General features: G+C 43.6%; 1 protein-coding gene across 3 annotated transcripts in view; it reads right to left on the bottom strand.

Moving 5' to 3' along the window:
* Window positions 1–27,141, bottom strand: part of RALGAPA2 (Ral GTPase activating protein catalytic subunit alpha 2) — a 281,669-nt gene that overhangs the window by 206,985 nt on the left and 47,543 nt on the right. For all 3 annotated transcript variants that reach the window (XM_059898891.1, XM_059898892.1, XM_059898893.1), the window contains exons 4-10: window positions 26,791–26,848; window positions 17,431–17,474; window positions 15,057–15,234; window positions 14,080–14,195; window positions 10,703–10,841; window positions 8,840–9,039; window positions 1,429–1,659 (exon numbers count right to left, since the gene is read on the bottom strand). In XM_059898891.1, coding sequence (XP_059754874.1) covers window positions 1,429–1,659; window positions 8,840–9,039; window positions 10,703–10,841; window positions 14,080–14,195; window positions 15,057–15,234; window positions 17,431–17,474; window positions 26,791–26,848 — 966 coding nt within the window. The remainder of the gene's footprint in view (window positions 1–1,428; window positions 1,660–8,839; window positions 9,040–10,702; window positions 10,842–14,079; window positions 14,196–15,056; window positions 15,235–17,430; window positions 17,475–26,790; window positions 26,849–27,141) is intronic.

Raw genomic sequence — 27,141 nt, 5'->3', positions numbered from 1 at the left:
TGCAAATCCAGCCTGGCACTTAATTTCTGTAAGTAAGGTGTTACAGGAAAACAGCCGTGCTTGCTTGTTCCATGTTGTCCATGGCCACTTTCTCACCATTTTCTTAAGTAGAAATTTTTTATTGATTAAAATACAAAATACAGTAAAACCTCTAGAGTGCTGTGGATTATGCTGGGACTGTCACTCTTGGTGGAGGTTGTTTTCCTGTAAGTCTCAGAGGTGAAGGTTTCCTCCTTCCCCACGCGGGTCTCACCTCCGCGGGAAGCTCTTGGTGGTGCACGTGCGTCGCCCATGTGTGAACAGACCCCTCCTCTCCCCCAGACAGGTTTCCGCCATCCGAGGGCCTCCCTCTCTGCTTGGGGCACAGACTGAACGACCATCCCCTCATCACACACAAGCTCTCTCCACTTCCCAGGGCACCGGTTCCAAGACACAGGTGGCCAACGGCTGCTTCCATGTGCCAGGCCACTGTCTCACCCCATCAAGGCCCTGCTTCCTATGTCCGAAGCTGCAGCTGAGGGTTTCTGCCCAGCAGCACTACTGCCTTGTGGGCACACGTGTCATGGGCCGGGGGGTTGGGGGGATGCTGTCCTGTGCACCATAGATGCTTAGAATCATCCAGGCTCCCTCCCACTAGATGCCAGTAGCAGCACCTCCCTCCCCACTGTGACAGTCACACAAGTGTCCAGTCACACACATGTCCAGACAGTGAATCAGCTGCAGCGGTGGGCAGGCTGCTCGGGGCTGCTCTGACCTCTCCAGCATCCTCCCTTGCTGCACCTGTTTTCTCGTCTGCGCTTCTGCTCATCCCGACACCTTCTCACCCACCAGTTTCCACCAAAGGTCTATTATTTCAACGTCATCACCTCGGCTCCTTTCCTTCCTCTGAATCCCCTCCCTAGCCTCCTTTTTCCTCTCAGGCCATAAATACGTCTACTGGAGGTGCCTGCCATATGCCTCTGTGGGCAAAGTCCAACTGTACAGGAACCTGCAGCTCGTGAGCTCCTACAGCCCTGGAACAATCCAGCCTCGGGCCGTCTTGGCTGTGCTCACGTGCCGTGGTGGTTCAGTGCCGCGGGGGTTCAGGAGGGCTTTCTCCCCGCCTCCCTCCGGGTTTAAAGTTTGTTATGGAAATGCGAGGTATTTGCAGGATGATTTTGTTCAAATATAAAATCTTCCCACCCCGTGTAGGAATTTTACAAAAACCAAAGTCATAAAAACAAAATTAAAAATTACCAAAAAGCCCAAATCACAGCCCTCCACTTGACACATTAAATGTGGGATTAGAGAAATCATTATGGAGTTGTGTGATGGAGCCCAACTTGTCGATTATATTTCTTGGAGTATTATGAGTGAAAGGACAAGAACAGAAACCTCTTCAGCTCCGTGACCACACACACACACACACACACACACACACACACTCACCTGGCGGAACACCTCGTTCACAAAGTTGACGTAGCCACGCGTGGACAGAAGGATGCGCTGGACCATCTCGTACACGGCGCAGTGCTCCTCCTCAACGCCGCAGACGCTGCAGCTGCTGAGCCGGCGCTCGGACAGGGTGCTGCTGTCCGAGTGGCTTCTGTCCTGCTCGGCCGCCCCGCCGCCGTCCAGCTCCGGCGCCCGCTCCTGCACCGCACCTCCACCCCCGACGGTCTGCAAGAAAGGCACCCGCTCCTGAGGGATCCTCCCAGACTCCAGAACACCTGGCAAGACTGAAGGCTTGCCTTGTTTTCAGGGACTCCGGTTACCATGCACTTGAAGAGCAGCGGAAACGCAGCCCTGCTCGGAGCACAAGGGACTCCTGGACCTGCACTTACCCACTTTCTAATTCACCAACTAACTCCCCCCCAACTAAGTTATTTTAATGGGAAAAGTATTGCAGGGAGGGAGGCTGCGAAATGTTATCAGCCTGGTTTATATCTGTAAAATCACAGAATAAATTATGTGTAAATGAATTTATATTATCATTACCTGTGGTCTCCAGCCTTCAGCACTTAATCTACGGTCACAGAGATTTGGAAATTTGGTGGATTTTTTGCAGCCACAGTGCTGGGAAGCTTCATCTGATTCACATGAGTAAGTGACACCTTGATCGGAGGAGTGTCAATATCTTTAAAGGGTATTTTATGAGAAGGACCTTGATCTGAGTTTCATATTCAGAATCTCGGATCAAACTTAACTAAAATATTTACAAAACTTTAAATATTTAGAGGCTTTAGGAGCACAAAGAAATAAAATAATCTATGTAATCATTCACAAAGTTTAATTTGTTTTTCTGCTCTCATTTCCCCCAGAATTAAAGATTTCCTCCAAACACAACATACATGTAATTTTGCTTCAATCTTTGCAAATTACAGTATTATTCTTGTGTCAAAAATATATAACCTAAATACCACTAAAATTCTACCTACTGTGAATATGTTTTACAAAAGTGACAAGAAACGAGTCGCACAAAATAACTTCAGCGACTACCAAGGATAGTTTGAAAGCAAAGCAGATGTCCAAATAATAATCTCTAGAGAAAATTAATAGAAAATTATATTGATAGTAATTTTTCTCTTCATGCCTGGGATATTAAGCCTGTGTGGCTTATCAAAGGCACTGCCACACTGTGCAGCGAGCTACCCTATAGAAATTATTTCATCTTTTTGATGGATCAACTACCTTGCAGAGAAAAATAAAATTTTACTCCTTTTACTGATATACATACATTTTTAATCTGTAAAGCATGGAGGTTAGATTAAATCTAATGTCCTTTATGGCTTAGTAAACTGTGACGTTTTGATCAATAACTTTCATTTTCCCAACAAGCCAAAAAAAAAAAAAAAGTATACACATACTTACATAGAAAATTTTAAATGGCCACAAATTCTTTGGCACTCCCTCTGCAGAAGGGGGAAATCTGTGTCCCCTGCTTTGGATCCCCACGGGCTGGGGGACAGAGTTAACCAGCAGAACAGAAGGGTGGAGGGGACCTGTGCCTTCTCAGGACCCAGGCCCAGGAGGCTGACCACTTCCACTTGGCACCTCTGTGAACTTTTGCTCTCGGAGCCCTAAGCGGCCAGGGAAGAAGTCCAACTACCTTGCTAGAGGGGCTACGTGGAAAGGGAGGCCCAGTGGCGCCCAGCCTTCCAGTTGCACCCATCAGAGTAACAGGCACGGGAATGAAGTCATCCTGGACCCTCCGGACCAACCAGCCATTGACCACCACCCACTGACCTCAGCTAATGCCGCATGAAGCACACAAATTGTCCAACCAAATCCCACCCAAATTCCTGACCCAAAAAGGGAAATATGTAATATGATTAAAGGGTTGTTGTTTTAAGCCACTCCATTTTGAGGTCATTAGATAACGAATTAGATAACACAGCAATTAGATAACTAAAATCATGTATGTAAAGAATTATGTTTAGGGCTTCCCTGGTGGCGCAGCAGTTGAGAATCTGCCTGCCAATGCAGGGGACACGGGTTAGAGCCCTGGTCTGGGAAGATCCCACATGCCGCGGAGCAACTAGGCCCGTGAGCCACAATTTACCGAGCCTGCGCATCTGGAGCCTGTGCTCCGCAACAAGAGAGGCCACGACAGTGAGAGGCCCGCGCACCGCAATGAAGAGTTGCCCCCACTTGCCACAACTAGAGAAAGCCCTCGCACAGAAACGAAGACTGAACACAGCCATAAATAAATAAATAAATAAATAAATAAATAAATAAATAAATAAATAAATCAATAAATCCAAAAGTTAAAAAAAAAAAAAAGTGAGCTCTGTGATCCAAATAGAACATAATGATAACATAGATGAATTTCCCATCATGCCATAAATTGAAAAAACTTCTCTAGATAAAACAGTGCTTTTCTCAGCCTCCTCTAGTTCACACCAACAAAAGGATGCTTTCCAAAAACATCTGTATGTTTTAACAGACGTTTATAATTATAGTAAGTGATGAGAGTGGAAACAAACTGGTAATTCAAGTTTATTCCTTTCTTGCCTCTTTTCTGAAGATTAACAATAAGAGCATGAATACGAATTAACTACAGAGAGAGGTCCATTTTCTGCCCACTACAATCAAGCTGGAATTCTCAACTATAATTTAGTATTAGTTGATTCCGGTGGTAAATATAAAGATGCTTTTTACGTCTCTGCCATATGATGAAGGCTTAGCCAGTGAAACAGACATATCTGCTTGGACTAGGTCTGTGCTGTCAGGGCTCAGGAAATTGCATGCTACAGGCTACCACTTAATCCCTCCCCTCCCCACCCTGGTTTCCTCTCAACCCATGGCTCATACTGAGACTTGCTCACCCTCAGGGTCAGGCCAGATGAGGATACCCACAAAGCAGGTGTGAAACGAGGATGCAGCTGCCATTCTGCTGGTGATGCCTGATGCCACTCAATTCCCCATCATGATTTGCCCACGGGGTTGGAGGCAGCCTACGCTTGCCTTGATAGAAGTAAGAACACAGAGCACTAGAGTGGCAGTCAACAGGCAAGTGGGTCTGTGTGATACACAAGCTTCCCCAGGGGTGTCAAGTTGTGTGATTCATCTTTTCTAACTGTTCACCCCATAAGATACAACAATTTCGGGAAACCCATAGCCCATGAATCATTATTGAAGGGCTGGCTCAGAATTAGTAAAAGTGGTACTTTAACACTGTAACTAAAGAGTTATCATACAAATAAGTGTGATCAACTGTCTTAGTATCGCACACTTTTTTTCATTCCCTCATGGAGTTCTTTGGGTTTTAATGCTTAATTAATGTGCTACTGAAATTTTAAAATCACTACTCCGCTTTCTCTAATATATGCTGAAGTACTTCTATATCACACAAAAATGAATTACCAAGGAATAAATAATAGTTCACTGAAAACACTGTAGGCTGAGATGAAGCACCAAGAATGTTCAGGTTTGAAAGGGGGATTTGTGGTCATTGTTGCCAACATGGTACCAGATTTCCAGGCAACCGTATTCTTGCTCTCCCATGAATGATGCCACCAAACAAGAAAATCTGTCAAACCAGATTCTCCGAGGGCTAAGTGAGCTAATTCCTTTCCTCCCTGGTGAAAAATACTGTCAAAGTTATTAGTTCTAGATCAAAAGGAAGTAAATTCACTTTGGAAAAACACACACACAAAACCCCCCATACATGACCTTTAACACAGTAATAGTGGCAAAAGTGTGAACTCTATTTGGAAGCAGCATTTAAAATATTGTTTTAAAGGGCTTTTATAAGAGCAGTACATTCTTTGAAAAGAGATCCTGGATCACCTGACTTAGACAGTGATGTTCGCCTTACACGGATAAAATTATATTAAACTTGAAACCCCAAACAAAAACTTTCAGGAGATAAATACAATTACGTGTGCTTTTATTCCTACAACTCCATTTCCAAAATTTAATATTCAGTTGTTTAAACTGCTTTTTCTCCTGTATGATGTAAATGAGGAGCAGAACATACGGTGTGCACACATGAGATGAGAGGGAAAACAGAATTGTAAGGCAGAAACGGAAACACAAGGAGACAGGTCGGCTGAATAATGACCAAGATGTCCACGCGCCCGGAATCCCGGAACCTTTGACTGCGCTGCCTTACGTGGCAGAAGGGACTGAGCAGATGTGACTAAATTAAGGATGCTGAGATAGGGAGAGGACCCTGAATTACTTGGGTGGTCCCAATGTAACCACAAGGACCCACAAGGAGGCAGGAGGAGCAGACACAGAGAAGGTGATGTGAAGATGGAAACAGAGGGAGAAATGATGTGATGAGGGGTGGTGAGCTGGGGAAATGCAGCAGCCTCTGGAGGCCAGGTAAGGCAAGAGCATGGACCCCCCCCCCCCCCCCAGCGCCGGAGCCTCCAGAGGGAACACAGAGCTGCCCACACCTTGATTTTAGCCCACTGAGACCGATTCTGGCTTTCGGGCTTCCAGAGCTGTAAGATAATACATTTGTGGTGATTAGCTACAGCAGCAGCAGGAAACTAACGTGACAACGGACTGCAAGGTGTAGTAACAGCCTGGACCATGGCGGTGGCCATGTCTGGGCATGGCCACCTTCAGGGCACAGTAGCCGTGGGCCTGGATGGTGTCTGGCCAGCATCCCTTCCCCCCTCACGGAACCCCAGTGCTCTGCGCCCACCCCTCGCATGCAGCGCACCTGCCTCACAGGAAGCTGACCCCCCCCCCCCGCGCCAGGGGAGCCTTCTGCTTCCTGGAAGCTGGTCGCCGCCCCCCTGGGCTGTTCACACCCCCAGATCTGAGCCAATCAGCAACTTATTCTTGCACAGGTAACCTAAATTGTTCCCCAAAGACAAAAGGGAAGGGCTCTGCACTTCTGGACTGTCTTTAAACATGAACTAGGAAAGCAGGGCCCCAGCTGCTGCAGCAACCTTCAGGCAGGAGCAGAGGGAAAGGGCGGAGGAGAGAACAAGGGAGAGGGCGGGCACCAGCCACAGCCTCGGCCAGCCTCACCTCGAGCTGCTCTTTTATGATATTGAAACATTTCTTTTATGGATGTGACAGTTTGAGTTCTGGTGCCTTTTTCCTGTTAGGGTGATAAAACTCTCCTAACCGACTCAGGAGGGCAGAACCTTATGACACTTTTAGCTATATAATAAAAGGAAATGAGTCACAAGTGTGAAGAGTCAACAGGGAAAAAATTAGAACCTGGAAGCAGTGGTTAATTTGCTAGTCTTGCTACTTCTCATCCTCCAAATGTATTTTTCAAGAATGCGCAACTTATTTTCAATAAATACAGGTGATGATTTTCCGAAATTTTGAAACTAGGCAGGAAAAAGTTACATCCTTTCTACGATAGTGTTTTGAATTGCCTGCATAACTACATTAAGACGCCATGAAAAATTTATCAGAGTGTGACTGAGTTTCTTATATTTCCTACAAATTTTTGTCTACCTGAGGATTTTTAGTTTTTGTCTACCTGATGGGTGAATAAAGGCCTCTCATCGTGGCTCAGAACTACCTGTGTTTTCCTGACTGCTGGAGAGACCCAGGGCCATTTTTATTTCCTCTTCTGTGAATTGCCTTTCACCTCCTTTCACCTCCTTTGTCCATTTTCAGTTAACTTATTTGTCTCATGTCTATTCATAGGTGCTCTTTATACAGCAGAGACTATGAACAGTCATGATGTGACCAATGCTTTTCACAGTCTATTGCTTGGGCCTGGCTTTACGTTATCTTTTGACATTAGAAATCTTTTTCTATTTTTTAAAATAAAGTCAAACCTCGATTAGTCTTTGGTTTGTGGGTTTCATCTCTACCAAAGGTGGTCTCCCACTTCCCAAATTTATACATTCTCCTAGATTTTTTCCTAAGTTCTTTATCACTTTGTTTTTATATTTAGACCTTAAGTCAACTTAGGCCTTAAACCAATGTGACCAAGTGCTTAGGTACGTGATATGAAGTGAGACTCTGAGAAAGGGACGGATCAAGGAACAGACAGACAGTTTCCTCTGGCTTCCAGGGCTGCAGATTTCATTAGATATTTGGTGCTAATCTCAGTGCCATTCCTTTGAAATAACTGCAGTTCCTGTTTGGAAGTCTGTAGCATTTTTCCTTAATCCCTGAAAGCCAAATGTCTGTTTAGGTTGGTGTCTGTTTTGCTAATTCTTCCTGGGACTCAAAGGCCCTTTCAGTTTAAGGCATGACTTTTTTTTTTTAGCTTAGGTAAACTTTTCTTACTGTTCGGTCAATTATTACTTCTCGTTCTTTTCTCCTTCTGTCCTCACAATATCTGCAAGGTAGGTCTGCACCTAAGGTTTTATCTATTAGTTTCTATTTCCATCTCTGATTTTTTTATCAGTGTTGTGGGATATTTTGTCAGAAAACCAATTTTGTTCTCAGCAGTGATCATTACCATTTTGAGTTTACCTACTAAATTTTTAAATTCAGAAATGGAAGGTGTTTTAAAACTTTCTTTTAGCGAGTCTTTTGTTGTTCTTCTCACGGAGCCTGTGCTCTGGACCGGCTCGGCGCTCTGCCATCAGGGTACCGAGTGCCCCTCGGGGAGTGCACCCTCCAGCCCAGGCCGACATCACACATCTGGGAACCGCAGAGCATCAGCCGACCTGCACTAAGTGGACCACACGTCCTGACCCTGTTCTTGGCGCCGGTGAAACAAAGCACACGAAACCATGACTCCCCCACACAGCGGCCTCTCTGACTTCCACAAGTGGTCCTGCTCTGCCTGCACAAAGGCCCGAAGCCACACAGCCCGCCGGGAAAGCCCCACATGTCTGACCAATGCCACTGAGAGAGGGAAGCCCCGCAGCCCCCAGGTGAGAAGAGGGCTTCACCCAGGCCTCAGGGAGACACAGCCCCCTCTTCTGGGGACCCCATAGTGGCTCAACCACCACCCAAAATCCTGAGCTGCTGACCCACCCCTTCCCTCCCTGAGATCCCAGAGGGCACCTGGCAGTCTCAGGGGTCCTCTCCATGGACCACCTCACAATTCCTGAGGACCTTGCTGGGGCTGGGAGGAGCAAGGCAAGAGAGGCCCTCGGCATCATGCTCAAGGTCACTGGGGCCCGAGTGAAGCAGGGGAGGTGAGAGGGAGCCAGGAGCGCACAGCTCAGTCACCTGCTCAGAAGGCCTCCCTCGGCCCCAGGGTCGCCTTGTCATGGCAACACCCACAGAGCACGGCAAGTGCTTCCAACTCATGGCTTCCTCTGAAACCTCAGCAGTACAGACCGAGGAGCCAGTAAATCGAGTCCCTATGACCAACAACCTGTGAGAGCCAATAACCTTGACAGTCAATTACTCTGGTGTTAAGTATAGGTTATGACACCAGAACTGAAAGATAAAAGAGTGATGAATGACATACCTGAATGATTTTGGGCAATACATCAACTCCATTCTTAGTGTTTTGTGTTGCAGTTAGATACTTTTTTTCCAAAAAGAAAGTCACGATCCACTTAATAAAAACAACGCGAGCTGCCATGTATGGGGTTTTTGTGCTGTAAGTGTTCTCATTGTCTCGAGTTGTAGTAACATACACGGGCTTTGGTCTCAAGTGGGGGATGTCTGCAAGACAAAAGAACACATGATCAGGTTAGTGAGTCTTAACATCATGTAACCCTACAAATGTTTCAGTTTCTAATTAAATAGACATATATCTGGTTGTTTAAACAGCAGCTGAGATTTAAAAACCCAAGTGATTAAAAATGGAATCTTCTGGTAAGCTCATCTCTGGGTCTGCCTTGCAGTCTGACCAACGCGGGGTGGTGGTTGCTATTATCTACATACAACTATGTATACAGCTGTGGAAAAACAAAGGTCATAACTCTTTTTAACGAATTTGAGAAATTACATGAGATTATAATAGCGAAAATCTTTTCACATATAACTAATTTAACCTTATTTTATGACTAGAATAGACGTAAAAGCATGTATAGACATTTTTTAATCGCATTAGGTATTTTATCATCTAACGTTACACTGATCAAATCTACTGATCTTTAGTTTTATATCCTTTTCCCTTTAGATGCATCCAAAGACATAGAATTAGTATAATCTACTTTATGTCTAAAAGAATTCAGACAGTCATGTTTCATCTTGGAGATATCAGACACCACCATTTCCAAAGTATTAATAAGAAGTCCACTTCTCATTCTTTAAATACCATAATTAATATGAAAATGATATGGTATTGAATCTGAGATACCATTTGCTGTAAGTTCAACTCTCTTACTGAAATACCTGCAGCAGCAAAGTTCTCAGCAAATCCCTTTTAATCTAAGGATAGTAACAATACACCATGTTTTCTACAATGAAATGGAGGACTTATAAAATCAGAAACAATTTTTGAAAAAAGTACCCACAAATATATAGCTAACAAAATACATACCCTGGTACCACTAAAAGTCAGCACTTCTACCACTTTCCAAGTGAGCCGAGCTTCAGCTGCTTCTCCTTGCCCAGGTGTGTGGGTGAGCACAGAGACATCCAAAGATAAATGAATTAGCTGTCCACACTCCCCAGATGCGTTAATGGCTGTTGTGACCTTTTCTCTTCCAAAACTGTTCTTGATCATTTATTTGAACTATTTTCACTCATTTTAAAATAATAGGGAGAGAAAGATTTGTCCAGCACCCCACTCCCTCCGCCACCACTGCAAGGGATGCTTCTGTCCTATGCGTCCTCACCTCTTATAGAAGGAAAACCCTGGAAGCTAAATTAGAAATCCCCTTACGTTTCCTATCTCTCGGGGGCTCACCGTCCCTCGGTTCCCCAGTCACCCAAACATCTGTGCCTCCGTTAGAAGCTGTGAGTAGCACCTGCTAGATGAAGGATCCAGTGCTGAAAAAGCCATACTGAGGGCAGCTCTGTGGCCTGTGCTGGCCTCATCCCTGGGCAAGGTCTGGGGTCTCCACACCCCGCCACCCGTAAGAGTATACTTCAGGAAATTCAGGCTTTTTTTACATTAAAAACTTTATTAAATGTAATTACACCAAAAATACCATGATACATATCAAATTACTTCTAAGTACAGGAGCCACAGATTCCCTTTATTGCTGTGAACTGAGGTAAATCTTAGTTTGTACAAACAGTTAAAATCATTCATTAGGAAACTATAAACTTCTTACAACAAAGTTACCATTAAACATGAGAAAGAATGATTATTTTATTTAAAAATACTCAAAGCCCACTTTGGAAGAGGCGGGACACACAGCCCACCAGTACTTACCAAGCACAGGCTTGTAGATGTTTGTTAACTTGGTAAATGATGGAAACAAATGAGGAAGGTAATACTTTCTAAACAATGTAAAAAGAAATTTAAAACCAGTCTCTTGATTCTCCTTGTGCTTCCACTCCAAGCTTGCAGCCTTCAGATCACACATGGGAAAAACATATATATAGTTACATTTCAGGTTAATGAATACTCAACTGAAATGCTACTATGTTATTAAAATCCCTATCCTAGATAAAAAACGTGAGAAATAGCAGTGACAATTATGTAATAACATCTTAAAACTCAAAAGATGACAAGAAGGAACACTTCAAAACGAAACAGTAACTAGGTTAAAAACAGCATTTTTACCAGATATTCAAGAAAAAAAAAACAATGATACCATATCTTTTTAAACTTGTCCTACTACATCATGCCCATATTTTTTTCTACATGTTCTCTGTAATGATTTAACGTTCTTTGTGCCCTTAAAATGTTCTGTCAGAAGTAATCAGGTGTTTTTTTTTTAATTCAAAAAAGGCCATTTACAATAAACAAGAATTAAGGAAACAATCCCTTGCAAGAATTTTATCCAATGTTACCTACATGCAAAATCATTCTCAAAACGCAAAGCTATGGAATCTTGGAAAGGGCATGAAAAGCAATCCATAGGCTATATGTATAACTGAGTCACTTTGCTGTACACCTGAAACTAACACAGTATTGTAAAGCAACTGTATTTCAATTAAAAGAAAAAAAGGCAATCCACAGGCTGGGATAAACCTGGCCTCCCAGCCCAGCTACAATTTAAGTTTAACCCTTTCACAGTGTCGAGACACTGTTTCCCCCTCAAATAACCAGCACCACATCCCCCGGTGGGAACACTGCAAATAGCTCCCCCGCAGGGAGAGGCCCACACAGGCCAGGAGCCCAGATGGTGACGGGGGTGGGGGAGGGGGGGTCCTCCCACGACCGAGGCAAACGTGGCGTGAACTGGCCCTTAGAGAATGCCTGCCAGTGGCCGTCTCGCTTGTGAGACCACAGCACGCTCTAGAGCAGAGCTTCCCGACACCTTCCTGACTCGGCTCCCCTGGGGCACCTGCGGTCCAGGGAGGAGGGGCCATGGCCGACCTGGGGCACAGGGGCCCACGTCTCCCACCTGTCAGAAGCCCCCCCGGGTGAGGCAAGGGCGAAGCTCTGCTCCGAGGACCCACCCACCCAACAGGCCGAGGGAAGGAGGAGGCAAGCGGACACACACACACAATCCTGCACACAGTGGAGAGGGGTCACCTCCACCCTCTACCAATCCTTCCTCTGATGGGGTCCCAGGGGCTACAGGACTCATCTGAGGTCACACACCTAGAATGAAACCCAAGTCCCCCAGCACATCCGGGTTCTGGCTACTCTGCTGCTCTCCTGGGACGGATGCAAAGCCCGACCCAACCACTCCTGACGGATGGGGCTGAGAGGCGTGCAGGAGGGGCCGCACAGCTAGGACGTGGGGCTCCCTGATGGTGACAGAACCCAGGCCAGGTGCTCAGGATGTGGGAGTCCTGCGCCTGCGGTGCTGCTAAAGGAATCGGGGAGAGGAGAGCACACGAGGTCGCCCCGCGGGACACGGTGGGCAGAAAGGGCAGCGAGAAACACAGTCTCCTAGAGAAAGGTGGAAAGGAGATGGGAGGGGAAGCCGGCAGAAGCATCACAGGAGGAGAGACCCTGACAAAGAAGGGGGTCCCCTGGAATCACCCGGAAGGTCGAGGACGACAAACACTCAAGTGTCCTTCTCTGGACCTGACACTAGAACCCTGTGCATCCAGGGCCCCTGATTTCGCGGTGACGGGGCAGAGGCAGGCGACAGCGGGTGTCAAAGGCCCACTGGGTGAGGAAGCGGACATGGCAGAGGTTACATGTCAACAAACCAGGTTGTGACGGGAAGGACAGAGCCTGGACGACACCCCGGATGAGCTCAGGGACCAGGGACGTGTTCGCTGAGAGAAAAGAAGCAGTAGCTTTTTACAAACCTCATCACTGTTCAGAAATACAGACCAAGAGGCATAAATCCCCTAGTTTAGTTCTGTATTCAGCTGGTAAATTTCAGAGAAAGGACCACGCACCATAAAGCAGGCTGTGCTGACGGGAGGATGAGATCATTCCACGGGTTTCCTTCAGGACCCCTGCCCACTCTGCCCAATCGTTCCGGACCCACCCGGTCAGCCTCGGGCTTGCTCCTTCCCCATCCCATCTCACCAGCACAGAGAACAGGGGCAGGAAAGGAGCAAACAGACAAAAATCGTCAGATACTCTGAGAGAAAAGATATACCTATACTGGCCTCTGCCCCTGGCTCCTGGCACAGAGGCCCTAACACCCTGGTCACTTCTAAGTGACAAGAGCTCTAGGCAACTCTGAACGGGCTCCTGGATGGGGCTGGTCACCAGGAGGACAAGCTGCGGTCTGAAGCTTGGAATTTTCAACCTCTCCCCACCCTCTGCCCCATTGTTCCAGAGGCGGGAGGGGAGCTGGAAATGGAGTTAATAATTGATCATGTCCCTGTGAAGAAGCTGCCAGAAAAATCCCAACAGCCTGGGTTTCAGGGAGTGTCCAGGCTGAACACATGGACACTCCAGGAGGGGGACGCACCCCCATCCACAGGGACAGAAGCCCCTGCGCCCAGGACGCCCCCAGACCTCACCCTATGTGTGTGTCTTCATCTGGTTGTTCATCCGTGTCCTCTATCATATCCTTCCATAAACTGGTAAATGTAAATCAGTGTTTCCCGGAGTTCTGTGAGCCACTCAGAAAATGAATTGAACCTGAGGAGTGAGTCATGTGAACCTCCGATTTGTAGGCAGATTGGACAGAAGTCGTGGGCAACCTGGGGACCGACTCCCTGCGACTGGCATCTGAGGGGGTGGGGGCACATTAGAGGACTGAGTCCCTTCCTGTGAGACCTGAGGCCACCTCCAGGTAGAGTGTCGGAAGTGAGTTAAATTGTAAGACACCCGGCTAGTGTCACAGAGAATTACTAGGTGATTCAAATCCCACACATTTGGTGAGCAGAAGTGTCATAAGTGAAGTGTTCTGTGTGAATAATATGAAACCATGTGAAAGTAAAGGAGACAGATGGAGGACGGAATTGCGTCCTTTACGCACACATAAACACGCGCGCGCACACACACACACACACACACACACACACACACACTAGTATGTAGGCCTGGTCTCTGCTGAGGTGTCCTGGCACACATTCCACGTTTAGTGAAATATCAAATAAGATCACCTCAAAGAAAAAGCAAAAATATAAAATATGAACAAACAGGAAGAAAAGAGGCAATGTTTTCTTTTTCCTACTGAGAATACGACCATCACTGAATTTTATCCACAATTTTGCTCATACCTGAGTAACCATATATTTCAACAGTATTTGAAGAAAAAAGCATGTTTGGTCCTCAGTGATCTTTTCCCCTGATATGGCTGGCAGGAGTGGCGTGATTTCTTCTGGATATATCTTTGCTGCAGAGTGGAAAATAAGGAAAGCTCTTTCACCAAAGTTAAATTTCAAACAGGGCTTTGAAAAATGGCCTCTATTAAAATACATGTACCTCACTTTGCTGTACAGCAGAAACTAGCACAACATTGTAAATCAACTACACTCCAATAAAAATTTCAAAAAAATAAAATAAAATATATGTACCAACCACTGGAACTGCTCACACTTCAGGCCAGGCCCATCTGACACAGGGGACAGATGCCCATGAAGGCACCTCCCTCACTGGACCATTCTTTTCCCTTTCACATTCTGCTCTGGCCAGCTCAAGATCAAATACCTGTCACTGGGCAATAACGTGATAGGCAATAATAAATCAGTGGCCCTAACGGGCAAGTTCCTTGAAAACTCACTGGGCACAAACGGCTGGCATTAATAGTCCGGAGAGGCCACCACTGTCCTTCCATGAACGTTGTACGAAAATACACAGCTGGCAACAAAGAGCCTGGGGGAGCAGATGAACGCCCACTTACAGAACAATCGCGATGAGGGCAACAGGCAGCAGTTTGGGAGGCGGATTTAAATCTCATTAACAGCAATAAAAGCACCACTCCGGACGTACCATGTGTCTGTGCTCCTGCCAACAGCCGTCCCCTCCCTTCCATTCCTGTTTCCACCACTCCAGTAAATCTCTCCTGTCATCATTTCATATAAAACAGGCTCCAACTCTGTCAGTTCTAATGTTTGTAAGAATCTACTGTGAGTACGAAACATGACTACCCATCTATGAAACCAAGGCTTCTATTCAGGAAAAGGACAGACCAAGGAATTCCTCAATGCAACTTGGAGGGTTGTTTCCACCTGTAAGATGTGCCACCATCGCTCACCGTCAGCTGCGCTGGGGCCAGGATTGATGAGTGTCTCCAGGGTACAGGGCCCCCTGGACGACATGATGGCTGGGAAACCGGGCACCAGGCAAGCAAAGATCAGCACCTGCTCCTCTGCACAGTTTGTCTGAAGTGCTTGAAGCCACAGGAGAAACAGCCTGATTCCTTCACATCTTATCTAAAAACAATATCAAAGGCAACAAAAGTAAATACGTACATGTATTTGTAGAAATGCATTGCAATGTAGCATTGGTTCTGGGGGAAAATAACCTAGAAGCTAAAAGCATTACTTAAGTCCTGCACCGAGTCCTTCTCTGAGTGACCAGGAAGCAAGGGCACTGCAACCCAGCACGAGGGCCAGAGTGCCTGAGCTCCAGTGCAGCCTCAGCCACTTTCTAGCTTTAGCTGTGAGCCGTGGAGGACCACTTAACTCCTCTGTGCCTCGGCGCCCCCATCTGTAAAACAGGGATGATAACAGAGTTTTCCACAAAGTGCTGGTATGGGGTGAACCGAGTCAGAACTGCCCAACTCACATAAGTGCTACCTAAGCATTTCCTATTAGCAGTATTTCATTCCTTATGGCAACAGCACCCGTATCATCAACGCTGTGCTTTGGATAGAATTTCTGTCATGTCACTACATTATGCACATGTATGACGTTCTTGAAAATCAGGACACTCAGAGCTGAATAGGACCCTGAAGACCTGGCTCCCCTGTCTGTGTCCCTACTCTATTCTCTCCTACCCTCTGCCATGCTCCGAATCGTTGGCATCACCGGCAGAAAATATCCATATAGGCAGATGTGCCCTTCTTCCTCCTCTGCACTTACTTTCAACTTCCCATTCCCAGAATTCATAAACACAGGTAACTCCATTTTTATATTCCTAAATGGCTGGGAAGATGATGTCAATAAAAGAGGTTAAATAAGCGAAGGAGATGAAAAAAATGTCAGACGCAGCTGAAAGATGTAGTGAGCTCCAAATACAGGCAACTGAGGGGCTGCCTGATCTCCTTTCAGTGACACCAAAGTGGTGCTGATTCCTCCACAGCAAGTGTTCAAGCCAAGCCCCAGGCTCTGCAGGAAAGGTAAGAGGAAGAGGAGGGACAGGAAGGAAGGAAGGGAGGGATGGAGGGAGGGAGGGAGAGAGGGAGGGAGAAGAGCTTGGCTGACCCCCCAGAGAAGTCAAATACACCAAGACAGATACCCCATCAACACTGATCCCATGACACCCTTCCAGACATGCCCTGGACTCAGCACTGCTCTGCTCTGCTCAGCCGCTCACACCTGCCCAGCAGGTAAGATGAGTGGTGACCATGCTGAATACATAATGCTATTCAGCACCAACGAAAAATGACAGGGCTCTATGTATATCTAACCAAATTATATCAAATTTAACAGAGAAAATTTTCTACATACTTCGATCACAAATCTCCAATTTTTTATGTTAACTGCATTAAGATAATTAAATATCAATAAGTCCAATAATAAATAGAAGATAACAAGCTGGTAAGTTTTAGCTATAAGACCATTAATTAAAATAGGAGGGACAAAATATGGAACAATCATGAAACTAGGGACAGTTCATCTCTTTTTTTCCAACAGGTAAGAGAGAGTGAACCTATCCAGTATGAGTGGCTAGGATTGTTTAAACTGATATAAAACCAAAAATGTATTAGCTTATTAAAGGCACACACATAAATTAAATAGCTATGAAGTTGAATTATCTTCCATAAAACATACATCCCAGGTTGGCTTCTTCTGCCACTTATGTTTTAGGGTCATCTTATTCCAGCATCAAATGGTATACTTTTATAAAAGGCACATTCATTTTAAAATAAGCCAATTTTAACCTAAATTACAAGATCAATATGCTGCAAATAAACATTCAAGAGTAAGCCTCTGCTGCTTTTTTTCCCCACAAGCGTTCCCGAAAATAGCAAAAAATAATTGAGAGACAACTATAATTTTTAACAACAAGATTATGGGGTGAACAGAATCAGGCACATTAGCCCTGAAGCTTAGGGAGGATTGGTTCAACTTCTCTTTTCCGATGATAAAGCTGAAGCAGTCAGCACCTCGTCGGTGGTCCCCTGGCTGCACATGGCAGAATCGAAATTAGAACGCAGGATTCCAAACTCTGAATCCCAAGCCACTTTCTCCTAATAATGTTTAAAATCTCTAGCACAATAAATTATGATGTAAGTACAAAAACTCTAACAATATTTGTCATATCATTTCTCAATTAAAATAAAAATTAAGTTAAATGGCTTTTACAGATTTTTCTTTCAAAATGGCCTAATTTTGTCACTTTATGGCATGAATAAGTTTAAGAGTAATGAAAAAAGCCATTACACTTTCATCTAAAATAAATACCTTAAGAGAATTTCCAGTGTGTAGAAGCTTCTTTAACGTTGAGCCTGAAAGTTTAAAACAATGAATTAGAAATGGAGTATATGAATGCATATCTAAGACCTATTTTTTAAAAATTAGTTTTAGAAAGAAAAAATGTACTTATGACAAAAGATATCATTTTTAGAAAATAAAAGGAAGAAGGCTGACCTTCAGAAGCAAAGCAATGTCATAGAAGGAGAGATGTTGTTAGGATAAAAATACTTTAAGTATGAACCCCTTCAAAATTCTTTTAAAAGAGTCAAAGTGATTGATATTAAGGTAACCCAAATGCCCACAGTGGATTATGTGCAAATGTCTCTGTCAGGCACAAAATGAATGATTTCTTTAAATCTCTAAAGGAAAACATAATATAAAACTACCACTCACAAAACATTTTTACAAGACCATTTTGCAAATATTCAGGACAGCATGTCTCTCTCTTTGCAATGACAACCACATTTATGGGTTCTGTCCATCAGTAAATCATCTAGCAGAGCACTTTGGTCACTGTTGAGGAGAGGGATTCAAGGTTTCCTCAGAACTACACCAGCTGGTGCTGCAGCCCACTGGGGGAAGAAGTCTCCCTCATGAGGACGGAGACATAGTACCTATTACTCGCTAGATGTGTTCATGCCTTTAGCATGGAGATGGCTTGGCAACCACACCTCAGTATCACATGTAGCCCCTAAATGAGATCTCAACCTCAAAAAGGAAGTAATCTTTTAAAATAAAAATAAATTGGAAGTCTTAAGCGAGAGAACCTTTTTTCCCAATTTTTTTGAGAAAAAAAAATTATTTAGATTTCCTGATGGAAAGTTTTGTGCAATATTTTAAAATTGGATATCAAGTCACTTTACACCACCAATATATTTTGAAGAAATAGAGCCAGTGCCTCGACAACTGCTACAGGTCGTATCTATGTGGACAGATACACGTGTGTCGGTTAAATGCATACACTTTAGGAATTCATTACCTGGAATGAAATCATTGGCTTTCTGAAGGAACCTTGCACAGCTATCTGCTGTACTGTTGATAACGCCTAACGCCGGGCTCGGTGGGAACTCACCGCCGGGCTCGGTGGGAACTCACCATTGTCGTGACTAGGTTGCAGCACTGAATTACTAATGGTTTGCGATGAAGTAGGAAGTTAAAATGCCCACTTCCCTCCACATCTGTCACCAAAGCATGTCCAGTGATTTGGGGTCCAGAGTCAGCATTGACTAGGCTGGGCTCTCTCACAGCCGAGCCCTGAGTGCCTGTGCTCACGGGACTACTTATCCCACATCTGTCCTCCACCGGGTCCTCGTCCCTCGCCTCCCTGTTCATCCATTCCTGGCTCAAGTCCACTCTGCCTCAGCTTAGTAGTTGCTCCATTATGCCCATGAGGACCTCCCGAGGCTTGGCAGAGCCGGCAGAACCTCACCTCCCGGGAGACTTGGGATAAAGTCTGCACAGACAGCTCTCTTCCCAGACATCTGGCAAATCCATCATCTTGCAACACATTCTTGGAAACACTTTCTCCTGGTCATTGTGTGTAACCACGGGGGGGGGGGGGTTGTCAGTCCTTCCTTCCCCTTCTTGAAATGGGCTCAACATTTTTATTTTAAACTCTCATCCTACCCATAGTTGCCTATATCCACACTTCCCTACACAGGGAGGAGAAAATACATAGGAAAAGAACAGACTTTACAAACAGACATATAGAATCTATGCCCCGTATCTGTCAATAGTTCCCTACTTTTTGAAATGATTCTGTTAATTCGTTACAGCAGCAATAGAAAACTAACACGTATATATTTGATCTATTCCATCCTGCTGTATTCAGAAACTCTCAGATGTGTGAGGCAGTGCAGCTTAGCAGTTGCAAGCCAGATTCAGGAGCCAGACTGCTAGGGTTCAAATCTAGGTTCTGTGCTTACTGCGTAACCTGGGTCACCTACTTACTTTCACCATGCCTGAGTTTTCTCATCTGTAAAATGGGATAACAACAGTGCCTACCAGAGAGCATTGTAATGAGGTTTAAATGAGTTTATATACATGCTTAGAACAGTGTCTGGTACATGCGAAGCACATTCTCCCCAAAAGATAGGGCATCAGCTATTCTCTAAGGACCTCTTTTTAAATAAGATCAACATTATAAAGAAAAATGTGTGCAGTGCAGGCACATGTCAGAGGGTTTCAACATGAGAATTGGTGATGAGTACCTGAGAGCCTTCCCTGGCCATATTAGGTATTTCTTAAAGACCCTAAGTTCACAAAGATATTTCTACTTTTACTTTACCATTATGAAATCCGTTTCACTTTAATTTCAAAAAGTTTCTCTCTGTATTTCATTCCTGTTTGGATTTTTAAACTCCTCAGCCAAACTGTGATTATACCCACCTCCATCTCTTTTATGTGCCTCTTCAACCCTACTGATTGCCACTATATTGACTCATGTGAAAAAAGAATAAATGAATGAGTACAGTAAAGTAGTTGAAAAATATTGAAAAGTCAAAAAGCTCAATATTGAAAAATGAAAAAGTATTATGAAAAATCACATTAGTTTAAATATTTATAACACAGAATGTATTATACTTTTACTTTCCTGGCTTTAATGGAAGCAAATTAATCAATGCTTTCAAAGTCTACTTCTTTGCTTATCTCACTGATAAGAATTGCAATGCTTGAAGATTTCTCCTGATAAAGTGGCAATCTTTTCAAGATCTTTTAAAGATATTTTTAAGGCCACAATTTCACAAAGACGTGTCAAATCTAACTTTAACATTACAAAATTCTTTCTTATTTATTTTTAATTTAAAAAAAAACCTCCCTCTGGGTATGCGTCATGCCTCAAACCAATTAATAAGCAATGGCAGTATGACATCAGAGAAGGGGCAAGAACATGGAGAAATGCCAAGTGGGTGCTGGTGCACAAACTCTGCTGAAAGCGCCAGTGCAGCAGAAGCACAGGACTTTCTGGCACTACAACATCTAAGCACAGGAGAGCAGCAGTCTACTGGAGGAAGCTGAAATTAACAATGATTACCTCAAAATGAATCAAGGGCCTAAATGTGAAATACATAACTATAAAACTTCTAGAAGGAAACACAGGAGAAAATCTTTGTGATCTTGGGTTAGGCAAAGATTCCTTAGACATGACACCAGAAGCACAAGCCATAAAAGCAAAACTGATACATTGGATTTCATCAAAAGTAAAAACTTCTACTCTTTGAAGGACACTATTAAAGAAATGAAAAGATGAGCCAGAGCCGGGAAGACAGTATTTTCAAATCATATATTTGATTAAAACACTTATAACTAGAATATGTGAAGAATTCTTAAAATTCAGTATTAGGGGGGGAAACCCTCAATTTAAAAATAGGCAATAGATTCAAAGATACACTTCACCAAAGACATACAGGTGGCAAATAGCACATGAAAAGATGCTCAAGATCATTAGTCATTAGAGAAATGCAAATTACAACCACAACGAGATACCACTACTGCTAAAATTAAAAGACTGATAAGACTAAGTGTTGATGAGAATGTGGAGTAATCGGAACTCTCACACTGCTGGCAGGAATGTAAAATGGTACAACCACTTGGGAAAATAGTCTGGCAGCTAAACATATGTCTTTATTTGATTCAGCCATTCCATTCTCAAGAGACTGGAAAGCACATGTCCACACAAAGACTTGTACACAAATGTTTACAGTAGCTTTATTTGTAGCCACATACTAGAAACAACCCAAAGTCCCATCATCGAATGAATGGATAAAAAAACTATGGTATATCCATTCAATGGACTACCGTACAACTTAGAAATAAAAAGGAATGAACTATTAATATATGCACCAACACAGATGACTCTCAAAATAATTATATTGAGCGAAAGAAGTCAAACAAAAAAGCGTACACTGCATGATTCTATTTCTATAAGACTCTAAAAAATCAAACTATAAGAACAAAAAGCAGATCAGTGGTTGCCTGGGGACTGGGGGGTGAGCTGGGGAAGGGTGGAATGGGGCAGGAGGAAACTTTTGGTAGTGATGGCTATGTTCATTATCTTGATTGCAGCAATGGCTGCACAGGTGTATACTTATGCTTAAACTTATCAAAATGTATATTTTAAACATGTACAATTTGTTTTATGTCAATTATACTTTTAAAAAGCTGTATTTTAGAAAAAGAAAAAACAGAGCAGGTAGCCTGGAAATGACTGAGTGAAAGATCAGGGATGGAGATTGTGGTCAGACAGAGAATCTGCATCATGACAAGGGTTGGAAGAGAAGTCAGGAAGCCACAGAAGGCGAGGGGGTCAAGGGGCTGATGGGTAGCTTGCCATGAAGGAAAAGGGCTGAGAGAGAGCAAAGCCATTAAAAAAGAAAAGCAAGCGAGCAGAAGATCAGAGGACATGGCAACAACAAGGGGAAGAAGGCAGCATCGTCAAGGGAGAGAGGTTTCCGTAGAAGGGGTGGTGGATGAGGTCTGGAATGGGCCTTGAAGGAAAAAAGACCGTGGTCTCACCCCCATACCCCGGAGGGAGACAGAGAAGCATCAGAGAAAACCCAGGTTTCTGCAGCCAAGGAGGTGAAAGCAAGAGGCCGAGGCTGTAGGGCTGTCGCTTAACCCAAGAAGAGGGCTTCCGGAGGGCAGAGCACAAAGGCGAAGGAGGGGAAGAAACGCAGAGCAGTGATCGGGGAAGCACCCGAGATAGGATCCTGGGAGGACACCAAGTGAGCTGACAGGGCATCAGGCCCAGCCAGCCCTCGGTGGGCATGAGGCACACAGGGCCCCGGACTTAGCCCAGCGTGGCTGTGATGCACCCTGAGGGAGTCCTGGTGTGAAGTGCCTGGGGAGCCCCCGCTCCCTCGGGAAGAGTGGGCTGACTGGGAGGGGCCCTGGGAGGGCTGTCAGACTCAGACTGCCGAAGAGTGAGCAGCAGAAACTATGAGAAATGAGCCTCAGAGAGTGTGTTCACATCCCAGGCAATGTGAGCCCACTGGGTAGCTCAGGGTATACCCAACGCAGGGATACTCTTTAAAAGCCATGAACATATTTGCAGTTTAGTTATGTACCTGGTTTTTATACTATGTATAAGAAAAACCTAGTTGAACAAACTAGATTCAGTGACTCATATATAAAAACCATGTATGAAGTTTTGTACATGTGTGAACTTTCATTAATTGAGCCTGCTCCTTTAAGCCCAAAGGTTACTTATTTTTTTAACATTTTTAATATAAAACATCTCTAATACAAAATATATACTTTCATCCACTCGGCAAACATTTACTGAGTACAGACGCAGCACTATACACTGAATGGGACAGAAAATCTTCTTTATAGAAGCTCAGGAGTAGTAAACCTTCTTAAAGCGAACACATGTATAACTTGAGTCCTGTACTAAGACACATGGGCACATTAAGGGGTGCCACAGCCTGCCCTTGCACCAAATATCCCTGGTTTGCTGCTGTGCCATTCTTTGTCATCATCTCACTCCCTGTCAGTTCTCAGTATTACTCTCAGATAAGGCTTCAAGCAGCCACGTTTACCCACCATGATTTACTGGCCTAAAATGGACTTCAAGAAAAATCTAATAAATTTTTTTCCATTTGTAATTAGTAATGGAAATTTGCAAATAGGTGAGTAACGGGTCAGCATATATCACAGAGTTCATAAGTGTTGTGTCAGCCACTTCCCTAATCTCCTTACTCTCCAAACATCACTTGAATCAGTATCTACAGAAGCTCAGAATAATGAGCCAGTGTTCCTTTCACACTGCAAGCCTTAGAGTTCAAATATGTTCCTTGTTCACAGATTTATAGCAAGGAGCCAGCCTTAAAAACCTTACAGACTATTTTTTCCCTCTAAAAACACTTTTAAGAGAAATAGAATGTCTCTCTTTGCTACAGACAAAACACGATGACAAGATAAGAAGCCAACTTCAAACACTGTGGCAGTTGATGTTTCGAATTATCTCCTTCCTTCTCAGGGTAAAATGTGGCTATCCGGTGGGTCTGAGAGCTTCTAAGACTTGCAGATACAGGAGTTGCTCATATTTTCGGCTTCTGTGCCTAGTAACACTGTCATCTGTACTGTGGGGCAGGAAGCATCCTGTGTCAGTGGTGTGAAAACCAAACTCCAAGGTGCTAACCCAATATTTCAGAGTACCTTGGCCCCTACCAGGCACAAATAACATTTAATTAAGAGGTTTACACAGCAGTGTTCTTCCTATTAGGTAAGGAATACCAGACATCTATATAGAATGCGAAAACCTGCAATAAGGGAGCTTAGGTCCCTAGACTGTCGGGCGCTGGGAAAAGCCTCCTGCCCTGACTCCGGAGGTTTTGCACACGTCAAGACGCCAGTGCTAAGGAGAGATCCAAGGCACATTCCTTCCCTTTGAAATCTGGTATTTCCTTACAGTTTCTTACTTTCTATAACGAACTTGGTCAAGACCTTGAATGACAAACAGCAACAGTTTCAACAGGTCCAAACAAACTGGGAAGAATGCAAGAGGTACAGCTGAGGTATTAAAAAAAAAAAAATGTGTAGAATTACAAATCCACAGTCACTTATTGGCGATTTCAAAATCCAAAAAGCTATGAAAACAAACTTTTCTGTGTAACTCTTTTGTTTTTACATTTTCATTTTTTTTTATTGGAGTATAGTTGCTTTACAATGTTGTGTTAGTTTCCACCATACAGTAAAGTGGATCAGCTACACATATACATATATCCCCTCTTTTTTGGATTTCCTTCCCATTTAGGTCACCACAGAGCACTGAGTAGAGTTCCCTGTGCTGTGCGGTACTGTAGGTTCTCATTAGGTATCTATTTTATACGTAGTATCAATAGTGTATATATATCCATCCCCATCTCCCAATTCATCCCACCCCCCTCTTACCCCCTTGGTATCCATACGTTTGTTCTCTATGTCTGTGTCTCTATTTCTGCTTTGCAAATAAGATCATTTATACCATTTTTTTAGATTCCACATATATGCGTTAGTATACGATACTTGTTTTTCTCTTTCTGTGTAATTCTTTAGTGGACAAGACCTGACGTGACCTGAACTCATGCGGTGGCAACACCGGGCTAGCCTGAGGCTATTTGGGGTGTAGTTATCTCACAATGATGAGTACTTACACCTCAGGCTACAGAAAACGTGACACTCTGGGTTACAGGGTGCTGCCCAGGCCCCTGGGGGTTACTTACAGACACTAATGTTGACTCAATGGTCGTTATGCACCCACGCACCACACTGCCATTCTGAAATCTGAGAAACTCTGATTCAACCCACATCTAGCCTGAAGAGCATCAGAAAAGGGATGAGGGCCTGTCGCAACACCAACTTCTACCCATTTCGATAAATCATGCAAAAATTTATTTATCTGAAAAGAGCCTGCTTGATTCAAGCATTAAGTATACAAGTGTCAATAATAAGGACGATCTGATACACAAATGCTCATATTTGAATGTCCTGAGACATGATGCATTCTGACTGAGTTACGGAGCCGGCTTATTCTACACAACGGACAAAGACAACACCTGCTCTCCCAGGGGCTCAGGAGACCTGGCGCTCTGCAGCCCCCCCGAGCCAGAAGTCACTGTTCTCAGAAAGATACTCTTAAACTGGGTACCAACGCTACTTGTACCAGCAGTTGTAACCAGCCCACGAGGTCCTGGGCAGAGTTAAAGTGATACTACACACTGCCTACTGGGTACCTAAAGTTTCACAACACAAGTGGCAAGTTAATTTCCACATAGTTCTAGTAAGTTCATTCCTGCTGAGGGGAGCCTACTGGTCTTCAGACATTGTAAAGTATTATCTGAAGAAAATGAGGGTGGTTTTCACACAGACGGCATAAACAACACTGAAGGATCGTAAGGAGCACAGATAAACACTGCATGCAGGTATTTTTCATTGTCATCCATTCCTGCTGTACCGCAAAGCATCACAAATCCCCGTGACGTCGCTCTAACTTATACTTAATGTTTAATTTTTTTTATTTTTACCTTAATTTAAATACAGAAGGTCAAAGCATCAGTTAAACAGAAAGGCTATCAACAACTCTAAAATTTAAAGAAAAACTTTCTTTGTGTGTTTGAAAGATTGAAAGACAAAGGCACGACCTTAAGATAACGATTTATTCATTCAGTTCAACAGTGTGCTTGGTATATATACTTTACCTTCTTTACGTTTATAACATTTATAACATATAACTTTAAATAATTCCGTTTATATAAGGATTGGTTACAGTTTTCACATAAATAATCCTAAATTAAGTTTAGGACCCTGAATTTTGGAACATCCCCTGACTGTGCCACGTTCTTTCAGGTTCCCTGTCTTTTTCCTATTGATCTCTCACCTGGAAAGCCCTTCCCACACTCATCTTTCAAGGCTCAGACTGAAATGACCTCTTTCAAAGGCTTCCTCAATCCCTCTGAATAGAATTATTCAACTTTTCTTCTTTGCGCCCATTACACTTCTTGTGTAGAGCAATGATCATACTGTACTCGTTTTTTCTCACCTAATCCCCATTAGGCAATCAGCTTACATAATACAGCATGGTGAGATGCTCTGTTTTTGCCCCTGAACTTTGCACACAAAAGTCTCTCCCTCAATAAATATTTGAATGGATGAATGATCTAATAGTTAGGATTCCACTATAAGGTCATGCTCTCCTCAAATATGACCACCTGGTAAGGCAGAAAAGTTACAGGAAATGTCAGAGTCCTCTAAGGCAGAAGGACTAAACCGGACACTCTTTAAAGATAAGGTAGAATTCACAATCAATGCCACAAATTACTCTCGTTGTACTGTGAGCAGTAAATTGAGAGTAAACTGTTACATGTCAAGAACTGGACAGAAGGGCAGCCACGGTAACTTGCTTTATTTCAAGTTCCCTCTTGCTGCCACATTCTAAAACGGTCAAACAGAATAATTCTGAGTCCATGATAAAGGCCTGAAGAACAAGATATTCTTGCAAGAAAAAAAATGTAAAATTATTTAAATAAAATACTCCAGATCAACTTTACGTGCACAGGAATCCCCTGGGACTCTTGCTGGAAAAGCAGGCTGTAATTCAAGAGGTCTGGCTGGGGCCTGAGATCCTGCATTTTCTAACAAGCTCTCAGGTGAGGCTGAGACTGCTGGTCTGTGAACCACTTTTAGAGCAGGAGACAGATGATGTACTTCCCTCCAAAGTCCAGGTGGGACTGTCTCAGCTTTAATTAGCACACTCTTTTTAATATTCCTTGCTGTAACCTATCTTGATGGTGCTGATTATATAAAACAATACTGAAAATACTATTGGAAGAAATCTATATTACTTAAAATTTTTGTAATTGTTCTTACCTATACTCTGGTAATGCCATCGAAAGAAAATTCGTTCAGGTAGAAACTGCAGTATTTTCTATAAAACAAACAAAAATTGATAAGATATAAAGAGAAAATAAACAACAAATGAAATTACACATTTTCAGTTAGCCCACAGTACATGCTGTATATCTATATATATAGAGAGAGATATTTCAGAAAAGAAAAAAAAAACTTCGTAATAACATAAATATTGCACTTTATCTTGGACCCCAACGGGACAGTCTCTTTTACTTGCCCCAAGCAAACTTCCTTCCCTGAATGTTTTAAAGAGATTACTGTCCCAACTTGAATTCTCCCTATAAGAAAGAAAAGAAAAAAAAAAAACCT

This window comes from Balaenoptera ricei, chromosome 15 (assembly GCF_028023285.1).
Source record: "Balaenoptera ricei isolate mBalRic1 chromosome 15, mBalRic1.hap2, whole genome shotgun sequence".
In the NCBI taxonomy this organism is placed as follows: Eukaryota; Metazoa; Chordata; class Mammalia; order Artiodactyla; family Balaenopteridae; genus Balaenoptera; species Balaenoptera ricei.
The sequence above is the reverse complement of the archived record's forward strand: the minus strand, read 5'-3'. Positions and strand labels throughout refer to the sequence as shown.